At 41.2% G+C, this 12659-nt stretch overlaps 2 protein-coding genes across 5 annotated transcripts; both read right to left on the bottom strand.

The window, feature by feature from the left end:
- Nucleotides 1–171: 171 nt before the first annotated feature.
- LOC109964875 (oocyte zinc finger protein XlCOF7.1-like) lies at nt 172–3340 on the bottom strand. Its single transcript, XM_020608450.1, has 2 exons — nt 2973–3340; nt 172–2357 (listed from the first exon to the last, which is right to left on the bottom strand). Exon 2 carries the CDS (start codon nt 1866–1868, stop codon nt 666–668), a length of 1203 nt encoding a protein of 400 aa, XP_020464106.1. The 5' UTR covers nt 1869–2357; nt 2973–3340; the 3' UTR covers nt 172–665.
- Nucleotides 3341–4320: 980 nt separating this feature from the next.
- LOC109964874 (zinc finger protein 658B) lies at nt 4321–11528 on the bottom strand. Of its 4 annotated transcripts, none has more exons than XM_020608445.1 (3): nt 11216–11528; nt 9031–9160; nt 4321–7693 (listed from the first exon to the last, which is right to left on the bottom strand). In XM_020608445.1, the coding sequence occupies exon 3, from the start codon at nt 7646–7648 to the stop codon at nt 4664–4666; it is 2985 nt and encodes a 994-aa protein (XP_020464101.1). In that variant the 5' UTR covers nt 7649–7693; nt 9031–9160; nt 11216–11528; the 3' UTR covers nt 4321–4663. The 4 variants fall into 4 exon arrangements, with proteins under 4 accessions (XP_020464101.1, XP_020464102.1, XP_020464104.1 ...); XM_020608446.1 differs by having other exon boundaries at nt 9046–9160; XM_020608448.1 differs by lacking the exon at nt 11216–11528 and adding an exon at nt 11025–11174.
- Between the last annotated feature and the right edge of the window lie 1131 nt (nt 11529–12659).

Raw genomic sequence — 12659 nt, 5'->3', positions numbered from 1 at the left:
TTACATTTGTGTAACTGAACACAAATAGTTGATTCATTTTTTTTTTTTTTGGCCACCAAATCAAATGCTTCACAACATACACACACTTTGGCATTATTGTTTGAATGTGTAATATTTTAATGACCTTAAATATTGTTTTTACTACCACACTTCATAAACCTATTTGCATATACTGCACTTAATTATTTAAGTATTACATATCCTTTGAAATGTAGCTGTACTGCTCTTAGCTTAAAAGCACTTTACATTAGATTTATCATGTGAATAATCTTGGTAACAAAAGATGCTGCATTACCTCAGTAATACACACACAGCAAGTTTGAAAATATAGTTTAATACAACATATGCAGTATTTGTGTGGTGTGACAAAGCTGAGAACATAGGTTTTGTGCTAAATTCCCACAGCCTCACAACATATTTGGATCATACTAAAGCATTAAAAAAAATTCTATAATACAGTATCTGGTTCTCTCACCAAACAGGAAAACCATGCACATACATTTTGCAATTGAACATTATAGATTCACAATTTCTGTAACCATTGCAGGGGCACCAAGTTCATCCAAAACAAGTACATCTCACTCAACCAGGAGATGGCCATATTTATGCACTTGGTCCTTAACATAAAATGTGACATGCAAATTTGATGTGGCTCTCTAGTTTTGTCAAGTTTTAATAGGAACAGATGAAGTAACTTGATAAATCATTTCAGCAGGTTTATCTGGTCCACCTTCAACAATGTAACAGTCATCGTCCCTATCCGTTTCTGCTTTCCTGTTCATAGGAACTGCACCTTGCCCTTTGTCCAGACTGATAGCCATGACTTGGCTTTTCCTTATGTTACCAGGAGCTGGGATCCCAACTTTTCTCACACCATTCATATGAGCAGAAATTGGGCTCGCCACTTGTGTCACCCTCTTTAGTTTGTATTGCTGTCTGCCTAGCCCATGCTGTGCCATAAACTCCTTGGCTTTGATACACTTGTGCCTCTGAAGCAGCTGAGCAGTTTCAAAAGGAAGATGACAGACTCGACATGTGAACCAATCTGGTCTAGAGGATGAAGCACAGTTTGTGGGTGTATTCAATTGTAAGGAGGGGGTGTCAGGAAGCCTCTGATTGCTTTTACTTGATGCACTGGGATTTTGACTCTTTGAGGGAAGGGAGACATTGATAGACTTTGATGCATTAGGCTTTGGACTCTCAGATTGCAGGGATTGAGTGGCATGAAGCCTGTGATTGCTCTTACTATACGTTCTGATATTCTCATTTGTCAATGGCAGGGTGGAAGTGACATGAGGTGTCTGTCTGTCTTTACTAACTGCACTGAGATTCTGGCTTTTCAAAAGTAGAGAGGAAGTGGCCTGAGGCCCCTGAGCACTCAGGCTTGTATCTGTAACAGCTACATTTACTCTCTTGTAACTTGGGGGTCTCGCAGTAACAAGTCTGAATTTGGTAGTAGTATTGGGTGAGTTACAAACATGGAAGCGAGGAACTACCTTCTTGCTGGAGAGCAGCAGACCACATCCTACACAGCCAGAAACTTTATCAGTGACATGAGAGCTGTGATGCGAAATTAGATTAGTCTTTGTCAAAAAACACTGCCCACATTTACCACAAGAATACGGCTTTTTCCTGTTATACTTGCGCACCGTGCGCAACAACACTACTGGCTGGTAAAGCGTCCAAAGATCCACTGTTGGTGCACCTACACCTGCAAAAATATTCTGCATGTCTGTTGTAGAGCTGACAGGATTTGGGAAAAAAGATGCTTGTGACATAGAGGGGTACAACTTAGGCACTTGTGAAATTTGGGCAGGCGGCACCTGAACTTGTGACATGCGAGCTGATGTAATGGGCACTTGTAACATACTGATGTAATGGGCACTTGTAACATACGATCTGATGTAATGGGCACTTGTAGCATAGGCTTCACTGACAAAGAAATTGATGGCACATGGTTCAGTTTTGGTGGCTGCCAGACAACTTCACCTGTCTGTAATCTTTTCAGCTTCTCTTCCTCTTCTATGCGCTTCTCAATTCTACGCTTCCTTATTGTTTCATGATCAAGCACTTGGTGGCCTGGTTCATGTGTGGTGCTGTGCTCCAGCATGTCTTTGTATTCACTAAACTCAGTTCCACAGGAGCATATGTGACTTGCAGCAGAACATACGTGTTCCTCCAGGCATCGCCGATTTGCAAATATCTGCTCACAGCTGAAACAAAACCGGCCCGCATTCATCAAGTCTCTGCCTAAGCCATCATTCAGGACATTTTGCGGGTTCCGCGATCCTCTCTCCATGATCATGCTAGGCATGGATGTGCTCATTGTTGATTTGGAGCCCTCTCGAGCACCCTTCCTGCAGACGGAGACACGTGTTAGACATATAAAACACAGTTGAAACACAGAACACAAGTGAGTTAGCCAAATATAAAACACAGTTGAAACACAGAACACAAGTGAGTTAGCCAAATATAAAATACAGTTGAAATATAGAACACAAGTGAATTAGTCAAATATTCGGTCCAGTTATAACGTTACATCATTAAGTAACAGTGAACAACACCATTCAGCTCAGAGGAGCTAGTTATGCTACAGCTAACGTTAATATTAAATGCAGAAAATTAACTGCATGCTAAGCTGGGAACGGACTGTTATCAATCTTAAAGCCACTTATAGTCTCAGTATAACGTTTAACATTACTTGTATCTGAACTGAAGTCTAAACTTCTGAGACAAGCTAACGAACTCTTTAACGTTACCTCAGATTTTGAGGTCGATTCCTCTAAAAACTATTATGATGGTATAATTGATATTGTTTTTTTCTACACAATTACACATAAAAGCGTTTCGGCTAGTGAAGTTTATCATTTATAACGGTGTTATTTAAATGAACGCGCGATTCTTTGCTAGGCTACAAGCCTACTATGCTAACATTAGCCTCAAAAATCTCATACTCAATAACGTCAGCTTACTTTCACATGAAAATCAAAATGCCGCTGTATCAGTATTCGGGTATATCCACCGCAGACAGCTAGTAGGTTGTTATTTTATGAGGAAATTAAAGATTGTGTAAACTAGCCGGCGTTTGGCACGACCAGGTTACAAGCAGCCCCACTAAAACGATATAAGAAAGAAAGAAAGAAAAAAAAACTCGCCGCTTCTTCGGATGCGCGCATTTCTAGACAAAACGTCCGGGTTTTTCTTCCGTTATACTGACACCTATCGACTGGAGGTCACGATTAGCCTTAGAAAATTGATGCAGTAGTTACAGTCCCATGGGATATGGAAGAATTAGATAATGTGAGGTATCATATAGTATTCAAAACAATACATTTAGTTTATCATATTTTACACATCAGACCATTGCTGTATTTACTGGATATTGGTTGGGATTAAGCACTGGTCTCAATAATTCAAATGAACACAATTGCCAAAAAATGAAATCCCTCTATATGTAAATGCACACTAAAATCTTGTGCACATGGTAAATCACATAGTAATGAATTTATTACATTTGCCCAAATACCCAAACGTCTCCCTATACACCCATCTGATAGAATGGACAAAATCCTGTACCCATTAGTTTGTATTGTTGGGAGTACAAGGTCAAATGATCAAAAGATTTGTCATTGTCTAGTCGATATATTTTCACCAGCACCTTCACTGCTGATGCAGTCAGCACAGTACTTGACTCCCAGGATTTACAGCTTCAACCTAATAGAACTCATAAATGCCAGTGTATGTTTGTAAAAATCACTTTCTAAATGCATTTATTCACACCAACAACTCTATAATTTGCCTCTTCATATATACATTTATAGGGGTGCGGTGGGTAGCACAGTCGTCTCCCAACCACAAGGGCTGAGGTTCAAGTCTCGGTGCCGGCAGTCCACGTGCCGAGGTGTCCTTGGGCAAGACACTGAACCCCCCTGTTGCCCTCGATGGTTAGAGTTGGCGCCACAGATGGCTGCCATCAGTTCCGTACTGGAAACAAATTCCTTCTAACATACTTCACTTCCTTGTAACATTCATTTTTTCATATTAATTAAAAACATCCTAACAATGCAGGATTGACAGTTGCTCATAATTCTGATGAGTAAACCCTAGCCCTGAAGCACAGACAGAAGAGCAACTCCAGCCTCTGCTAGCTGCAGTTATTGACAGTCAGACCATTGAATCAAACAAACCTTGCTCAGTTTTGATACCCCTGAGATGATAGTTTATGTTAAAACATTGTTTAAAATACAATTTTCTGGTGTTAATCTTGCATCTTTGCCTTGAAGCCTTTAAAATATTAGATTACATAATCACACAAATTGATGGAATGTAGATACCACTATTGGTGTTTATTAACACGAGAATCGACAACAACAAGCTATGTCACATTCACTGTGGTAAAAATCTGATCACCAAATACTCAAACTACAGCACAACCAGGCTCTGTACTATAGGAACCAACTTATTAAAATTCAAATGTAAAGTATATCAAAGCTTTAGTTTTTACAGTGGCAAGCTACTATGACAGTCTTAAAAGTAAAAATAAAACACCTTGTGTACAATGTGAAAATAACTCCTAGAAAGTAAAATAAAAAAATACAACTGGCAAATATGGAAATAACCATTCTTAATGCACCATTCCAATATTTAACATGTTTCAGTATCATTAAGAAGTCGACTGTTCTTGTGCTTGTCCCTTAGTGTACCCAGCCAGGATGCGATGAATCCTCCTGCGGTGGTTTTTGAGGGATTTTAGACTTGGGTATGTACCCTGACACACATCACAGCGATATGATTCAGACTGTTTGTGAGAAAGCAGGTGCTTTTGCAGACTGCTCACAGTGCCAAACCAGCGAAGACAAACAGGACAACGCGTTGGCTTGGTGGTGGGGTTACAAACCCCACTCCTCTGGTGAAATATCAGACTAATAGTGTTCGGAAAGTCAGAGTTGCAGTGGGAACAGCGATAGGTTTTTGGTGGATTTGTGACCTGCCCACCTTTGCATCGATTCCAGGTTAGGTGCTTTCGTAGGGAGCAGCGAGAAGCAAAGGTGTTGCCACATCGTGTGCATACAATCCGTTTTTTTGTGGCATTTGGAAGCTGCTCTGGATGTGGTGGCTTCTGTGGAGGTTGCTGCACTGACTGCAGTGGCTGTTGGGGTGACTGTTGTTGAAACCGTAGTAATAGAGGTTGTGATCGTTGCGGTTGTAGTCCCTTCAGCAGCTGGTGATGAGGATGCATATGGATTTGTAGATGAACTTCATAGTCTGCCCAGGAGTTAACAGTCTCTCCACAAGTTGGACATGTGTATGATTCCTGTGCATGTTTCTGCAGATGTTCCAGGAGCAGCTTTGGAGAGGTAAATCCGACCCCACACTCACATGTCACCCTTCTTGGAAGGACAGAGGGTAGTGACATGATGCCCCAGTTGCCACCTTCATCCTCTTGGGTTTTACAGTCAGTTGCGTTACCAGACAAACTCTGTTGCACAGCCCCTCTATTTACTTGTGCCATTGTCCGCTGCACCTGACACCTTTTTCTATGAACCATCATGTTGTCTTTGCGGTTAAATGTCTTTCCACATACAAAACAAGCAAACATTGGTTTCATATTGTTGGCATTTAGCAGAAATGCACCCTGACCATCGCTCTGTGCTACAGTCCCAGGTCCACGTGGCCTGAATCCACATAGCCGCAGATGCCGTCTCAAGGTATCTTCTCTACTGTAGGTTTTCTGACACCTGTTGCAAGGGTATCGTTTTACACCATGGGTGACAAAATAACGCAGGCTAGGGGGTGCTGTATCTGCATGTTCGGCTGACACCGACTTCTTCACCTCTTCATCTTCACCAGCTCTCTCTGCAGAGCTAAGCACTTCAGTTTCATCATCCAAGGGCACTGTCCACTGCCCTTCACTGCTGTTTTCAACCGATGCTGCACCCCAGCTGTTTTCATTTTCTTGCTGGAGCAAAGTCCCACACAGAGAGGCATCCTTGTGCTGCTCCATCACTGAAGATTTAGCATAGAATGGCAAGAAGCTTTGTGCTGGAGGAGTCCAGGCCAACTGTGAAACTGCAGGCTGCCCCGACTTTGGAGACGTCACCTCTACCTTTATACGACTAGTAACCTCAGTGCCCACAGCAACATTATTAGTGAGCTGAGATCCAGTTTTATCCTGTGCATTCAATTTGTCATTACTGTTGGATCTCAGTACTATCATTTTCTGACTGGGGTGATTAGCCTGCAGAGAGAGGGCTGGCCTTGGGCCCTGACACTTGTGCATTTTGAGGTTCCACCTCCGTGCGTAGCTGTGCTTGCACAATGGACAAAAGAAAACTTTTTTTGTGTTCTTAAGGCTATGGAATGGCACTATTTTTGGGGCAAATGGTAGAGAGTTTTTTAAAGAGCTTGAGGGCTGTATGGCCTTATTTCCTAACTGAGGGCATATGTGATTGTCAGGTAGAGGAAGCCGCCCAATGATCAGTTGTTTGCAGCGACGACAACATTTAATCCTCTCCTTTTTATGCAAGAAATGATGCTCTGTAAGTCTGCCCAAATTCTGAAAGACTCTACGACAGCGGCCACATTGATATGTCCCGTATGTACCATTACCCATAGGATCCATGAGCTTTTGACGGGTTTCAAGAACTACAACAGGTGACAAAGTCTTAGTCAGAGAAACAAGCCTCTTCTTACTGTTCTCCAAAATTCTGGTAATGGATGGAGCTTTGGTCGTTATACCAGGTTTTGCAACCAGTCGCCTCAACTGTGCAATAGAGTGATCGTTGACTGGGGGCTCATCAATTTTTGCCCCTGGTGTTATATCAACAGGAACAACTTCTTGCTTGGGAGTAACTGCGCTATCATTCTGATTCTGAGACTCAGGAAGTGAAAAGCTCTTCATGTATGCTGAAGCTAGCAATTTCATTAGTGTGTTATTTTTGGGCAAACACTCACCCTGTTCCCCACTGAAAACAGATTTTGTTTTGTCCTCCATGTCCTCTACAGTCTCTGGTATTTGCTCTGGTGTGACTGATGTGTTCTCAACTTGTTCCTCATCTTTTTCATCTTGAGGGGGTGGACACAGAACTTTAGGAGTGGTTTCTATGGCAGGGTCATCCCCAAGACTTGCATCTGCTTCACGGTCACGGTCACTTAATGTGAGTAATTCGACAGCTGGAGACCTCGATGTAGACGGGCAACTAAGGACCAAACCTAGCTGGTCTACAGTGGGACTGAATGATACATGCTGGGTAGGAAAAACATTACCATCACCTGATCCACTAGAGATAAGAATATTATTGTCCAGAGGCTGCAGTAGCTGTATTTGAGAGATATGTGAATGCTTGTGCTCTAGCATAAGATTAAAGTCCTGAAATTCTTGTCCACAATCACAAATATAAAAAGAAGGTGAAGGGCTCTCAGGCAAGAGTGGTGGACTGGGGTGCTCACTGACCGAGTCGGTCCTTGGGAGCGGTGTTTCATGTGGGCTGATGTTAGGCTGGGGAGGAGGGGCAGGGACCTTGGCGAGTGCACCAGCATGGGTTGCTTGATGCACTAGCAAGGACGCCAGTCCAGTGAAGGTGGCAGAACATGCCACACAACGATACACTTTGGAGGATGAGGCATTTCCTTGTAACCCAAGCATCATGGCAGCCAAAGCAATTTAGGTGTCCTGGTCAAACAAGGTAGTTTCCTGTAAATCACACGAAACAAATACAATGGTGTTACCAAATGAAAATATTCACAACTTTGTTTGTAAACAATTTTTTCTGCTGTTTCTACCGGCAGGATATATACACGGCTTTTATTTTATACAAGTTTCACTAATGAATATGGTAACTTGATCCCAAAATGGAGACTAAAGTGTCTCAACTAAGGCGTCAAATTCACTAAAACCTGCCAATTTGTATTAAACCAAATGACAAGCAACACAGTTCAGGGCTCCAGAATGCGAGTGATCAATTACATTTTGCAACCAAATTTATTCAAGGTGCAACTGACTTTTTTTTCCCAAGGCCACACTGGGAGCGACTGCAAAATAAGCAGGTTATGCATACATGTACACCATTTCTACAGTGAGAGCAAACATAATCTCCAGGACACCATCATTATGTGTCTGTCACTTGCTCATCTCATGAGGCAGAGACTTCTTCTGAGACTGGTTTCGCCTTGAGTCTTGGTGTAAGCAGGTTTGAGCTGGATTGCTAGGTGGTCAGATCTACCAAAATGTGGCTTAGGTTCAGCTGAGAAAGCATTTGTAATGTTACTGTAAGTTTGGCTCATTGTTAGTAGTTGGACTGAGTGTTGGCAACCTGCTGCTAATACCCCGTTCCCTGTTACTAAATAATGCATTGGATCAACTGAGAAAATAACTCAAATTCTCAGCAAGGCTGTAAATACATTTCACATTTGACTTAGGCTATATCTATAGAGGAATACTAACCATTTACATTTACAGTATCTGGTCGGTCTATCTGAGTAATGCATATTTGAAGATTTGCTCCATTTAAAGAGATGCAGGTACCAGTAGGCCAAGCTGTCTATTTGTTCTCTTTCCTCTTCATCACTGGACAACATCAGCACTGAAAACATCTTGCCGTTTCAGATATTTGAACAAAATTGAAAAACAGATTATCTACCCAAAGAATGAATATTAAATAAAAAATAAATAAATAAAAATTTAAATTGTACATAATTTCCTTAATGCTATGATTAGAATTAAAATGCATCTGCTTTTTTTTGTGATAGAAAACATTTCTCAATCACTAATAGTTCTTTACTAGGCTTATACCATCCTACCATCCATTATCTATACTGCTTATTGCTGAACAGGGTCACGGGGGAGCTGAAGCCCATCCCAGATGACATTGGGCGAGAGGCACGGTACACCCTGGACAGGTTGCCAGTCTATCTCAGGGCTGATGTGTAGACAAACGCCCACACACAATCACGTTCATTCTTATGGGCAATTTAGAGGTGCCAATCAACCTAAGCTGCATGTCTTTGGACTGTGGGAGAAAGCCGGAGTACCTGGAGAGAACCTACGTAGGCACAGGAAGAACATGCAACCTCCACACAGAAAGGAACCGGGTCGGCTGGGACTTGAACCTGGAACCTTCTTGCTGTGAGGCGGCTTATACCATAACTTTTGAAATATCACCTGCATGAAAAGTATCATAATATGGGGTTAATAATATGTGCAGTGTGTAAGTCACTTCAATTTAATAGATAAAAGATCATTTCTACTTGTTTGAGGAGCCCATGGCATGCTGTTCCTTGTTTTGTCTTATCTACAATGTTACAACGGTGAATCATCGTCTTAGACATGACCTAAAGCTCAAAAAATTAGGTTGTATGTATGTTCCAGTACTTCCATGCAGAAGCAACTCGGTTTATACAGGTCTCACAAAGTTTCGCTCACGAGCATTTTTTTTTTCCAACAATGTAAAGTCTTACGTGATAGTTTAAAGATTTCCTTGAATGGTCATAATCTCCAGGTAGATGGCATATTCATGTGAGCTTGCCTGACATCCACCATTGTAAAGCGAATTTTTTGACCGCGCCCTATTTGGTGGATATATTTTCCCTCCTAAAAAAAAAAAAAAAAAAAAAAAAAAAAAAAAAAAAAAAAAAAAAAAAAAAAAAAAAAAAAAAAAAAAAAAAAAAAAAAAAAAAAAAAAAAAAAAAAAAAAAAAAAAAACACATTGCATGTCTGCTAATGCCTTGTTTTTGTAATATTACACAGAGAATTGTTGTACAGCTGGAGAAGTTACTATGTCTATATTATGCCAGTTAAAATATGGGTTTCTCAAATACCGGCTTTGTTTAGAGTGTTACACATCTCTTTTCATCAGTACATATACCCTTGTTTACCTATCTATGGAGGAGAAATTCATCTTAATTAATGGTTTTGCGGTTCATGATGCTGTCCACTTTCATATTCTGGCACGAACATGCCAGGTAGGATTTGAGGTGTTGTCATTATTAAAAACACTGCTTATTTGTCAGTGTTTTTGTTTATGCACTGTCCTAGCTTCCTGACAGGTCTTGTGTCAAAAAGTGTTCCCATGTTGAGATGCGTTTCGACAACACTGGCAGGAAGACTTGCGCATGTTCACGAACTATCCTCTCGGGTTTTATCATTCTGAAATAATTACAGACTATTTGGAGTTATAAAGGGCACAAAGCTAATCTAGAGGTGTCTAAGATCAAACATGGCTGGAGATAAGCAAAATGAGCATGCCATAGCCACTTTAAGGATGCTTTAACAATGCCCTGTTACACAGATTTATCACACAATGGCTAAACTAAGGACAGTTCAATAGTATTACTTCTAATTCTACCAGAAATGTGGTAATGTAACGTTAGCTGTCATAACATATCGTCATACTTGGGAATCGTTTAAACATTTATATCGAGCATAGTGTTCTTCCACCACCATACGTATAACCCCCAGTAAATTACGATTTTTCATGATATTGAGCCCAACTAAAGTTGTTGTCCCTCTGAAGATGTCAGCCATTTTGGGTCATTTTTGGAGTCATCTATTTACAATTCAGAACACATATTCAAACTGTCAACTTGAGTAATGTAAGAAAACAGGACCACAACAGAAGTTAAATTCGTAAACCCTAACAACGGTGGTTCAAAATATGTGAACACGGTATATGGAGCTTCCATTACTCTGACTGAGAAAATGACAACGTGCTCAGCCGCAAGCCTGAAAGCCATGAAACGTTAGGAGAACCTTCAACAACGACACACGAATAGAACCGTTTGTTAACAAAGCCGCCACCAGAATATTAGCAATCTTATGCTACGCTATCTTGCTAATTCTAGGAACACTGCTAACGAATGCAGCTATGTCATTTTTTCTGCAAACACACACCGCTCCACACACACACACACACACACACACACACACACACACACACCACTGGTATCGCTTTAACAAGCTCCAACCTCAGGCTAACGAGCTTCTCACATGAGCATTTTTCACCAACTGGTAGGATATTTAACCCTACCATACATATCCCCTTCGGTGTCGTTCAAATACATCTGAAGGTCCGCTAGTGAAAGCTAACCGAGGGAGGTGGTCGGCCACGTTCAAGAGGAAGGCCGGAGAAAGGAAAAACTCACGTTAAGATAGCTACCGCGTCTTATGGAGCAGCCTCTGCTCAACAACCAACCTTTTTTTTTATCTTCAAATACTCACCAACCACAAGAGCGTCAACGTTTTCCTTCAAAACGCAGCCACAATGGTTAGGCGGGAAGAGAAGAAATGGCTGGGTACATCGGGCCATAAACTCTCAAGGGAAAGCGGGTCTGCACAGCCCTGTAGTGAACAAACATAATGTGCAAAGAGGCAGAGCCCCAAGCTGAACGCTGCAGCAGGCGCGGAACGGAAAAACACAGTGCATGCGCAGTTTACCGAGCCCCGTATGTTAGCGGTTGTCTGTGCGCTGCTGCGATTTGGCACCGTGGGTACAATCGAAATCGCAGGTCACGTGAGGCGCTCTGTCCCAAATAAACTTTTTTGCTTATTGATGTGGTGCCAGAGTCCATCTGAAGACCTCATTCATTCAATGACCTTTTTCATTCCCTCGTTATGCTTGATATATTGTCATTTTTTCTAAAGTACATGATCCGGCACACATGAAGATTATTCATGCCAATTGTAAGACCAGTCACCCTAGACTAATGTTAATTTGGCACTCTTCGTTAATCATAAACTGCGCTTTTACTGACTAATGGTTACATCAACAGGAAGCATAAGGCATGTGCATGTCCAGGATGCACACGCTATAGCTATGTACAGTCAGAGTTTGCATATATGGACATGTTTCATATACACTCACAGGCCACTTTATTAGGTACACCTCTACAGTTGTATGCAATTCAGTGCATTGTATTCAGAGGTGTTCCTAATATTCTGACCCACTCATGTAAGTAGCTGGGTAAGACAAAAATATAGAGACACCTCTAAATATAATGTAGTCTAGTACACCACCACCTTTAACTATGACCTCAATAATAAACATATAATTGAATTTATACATTTATGAAAAGTTCACCAAAAACTGAAACATGTTGAGCTTCATAAACACAGATGTTAAGGCGGAAGTGTTGCATTGAATTACACACGATTGTACGCTGCAACCCCACATCCATGGCTTTGTCTCCTGAGATCAGCCATACTGGCTGGCTCCAACAGTAGGGTGAAGAACAATGAATTGGAAGAGTAGAGGAAACATTTTAGCATGTCAGCTGTAAGGGCTACCAAGCAGACAGGGAACTTCTATTTGCAATGTTGCAGTGTGAACAGTCAGCAACATTTACTGCAAACTATACCCTTGAACTACAGTACAGTGAGTACGGAAAGTATTCAGACCCCCTTAAATTTTTCACTCTTTGTTATATTGCAGCCATATGCTAAAATCATTTAAGTTCATTTTTTTCCTCATTAATGTACACACAGCACCCCATATTGACAGAAAAACACAGAATGTTTGACATTTTTGCAGATTTATTAAAAAAGAAAAACTGAAATATCACATGGTCATAAGTATTCAGACCCTTTGCTCAGTATTTAGTAGAAGCACCCTGTTGAGCTAATACAGCCATGAGTCTTTTTGGGAATGATGCAACAAGTTTTTCAC

This window comes from Monopterus albus, unplaced genomic scaffold (assembly GCF_001952655.1).
Source record: "Monopterus albus unplaced genomic scaffold, M_albus_1.0 scaffold93.1, whole genome shotgun sequence".
NCBI lineage: Eukaryota > Metazoa > Chordata > Actinopteri > Synbranchiformes > Synbranchidae > Monopterus > Monopterus albus.
This window is presented reverse-complemented; position numbering and strand designations above follow the sequence as displayed.

What these genes read in the sequence shown, in the direction of transcription:
- LOC109964875 (XM_020608450.1), bottom strand. Translation starts at nt 1,868, where the DNA reads ATGTTACAAGTGCCCATTACATCAGCTCGCATGTCACAAGTTCAGGTG.
- LOC109964874 (XM_020608445.1), bottom strand. Translation starts at nt 7,648, where the DNA reads ATGATGCTTGGGTTACAAGGAAATGCCTCATCCTCCAAAGTGTATCGT.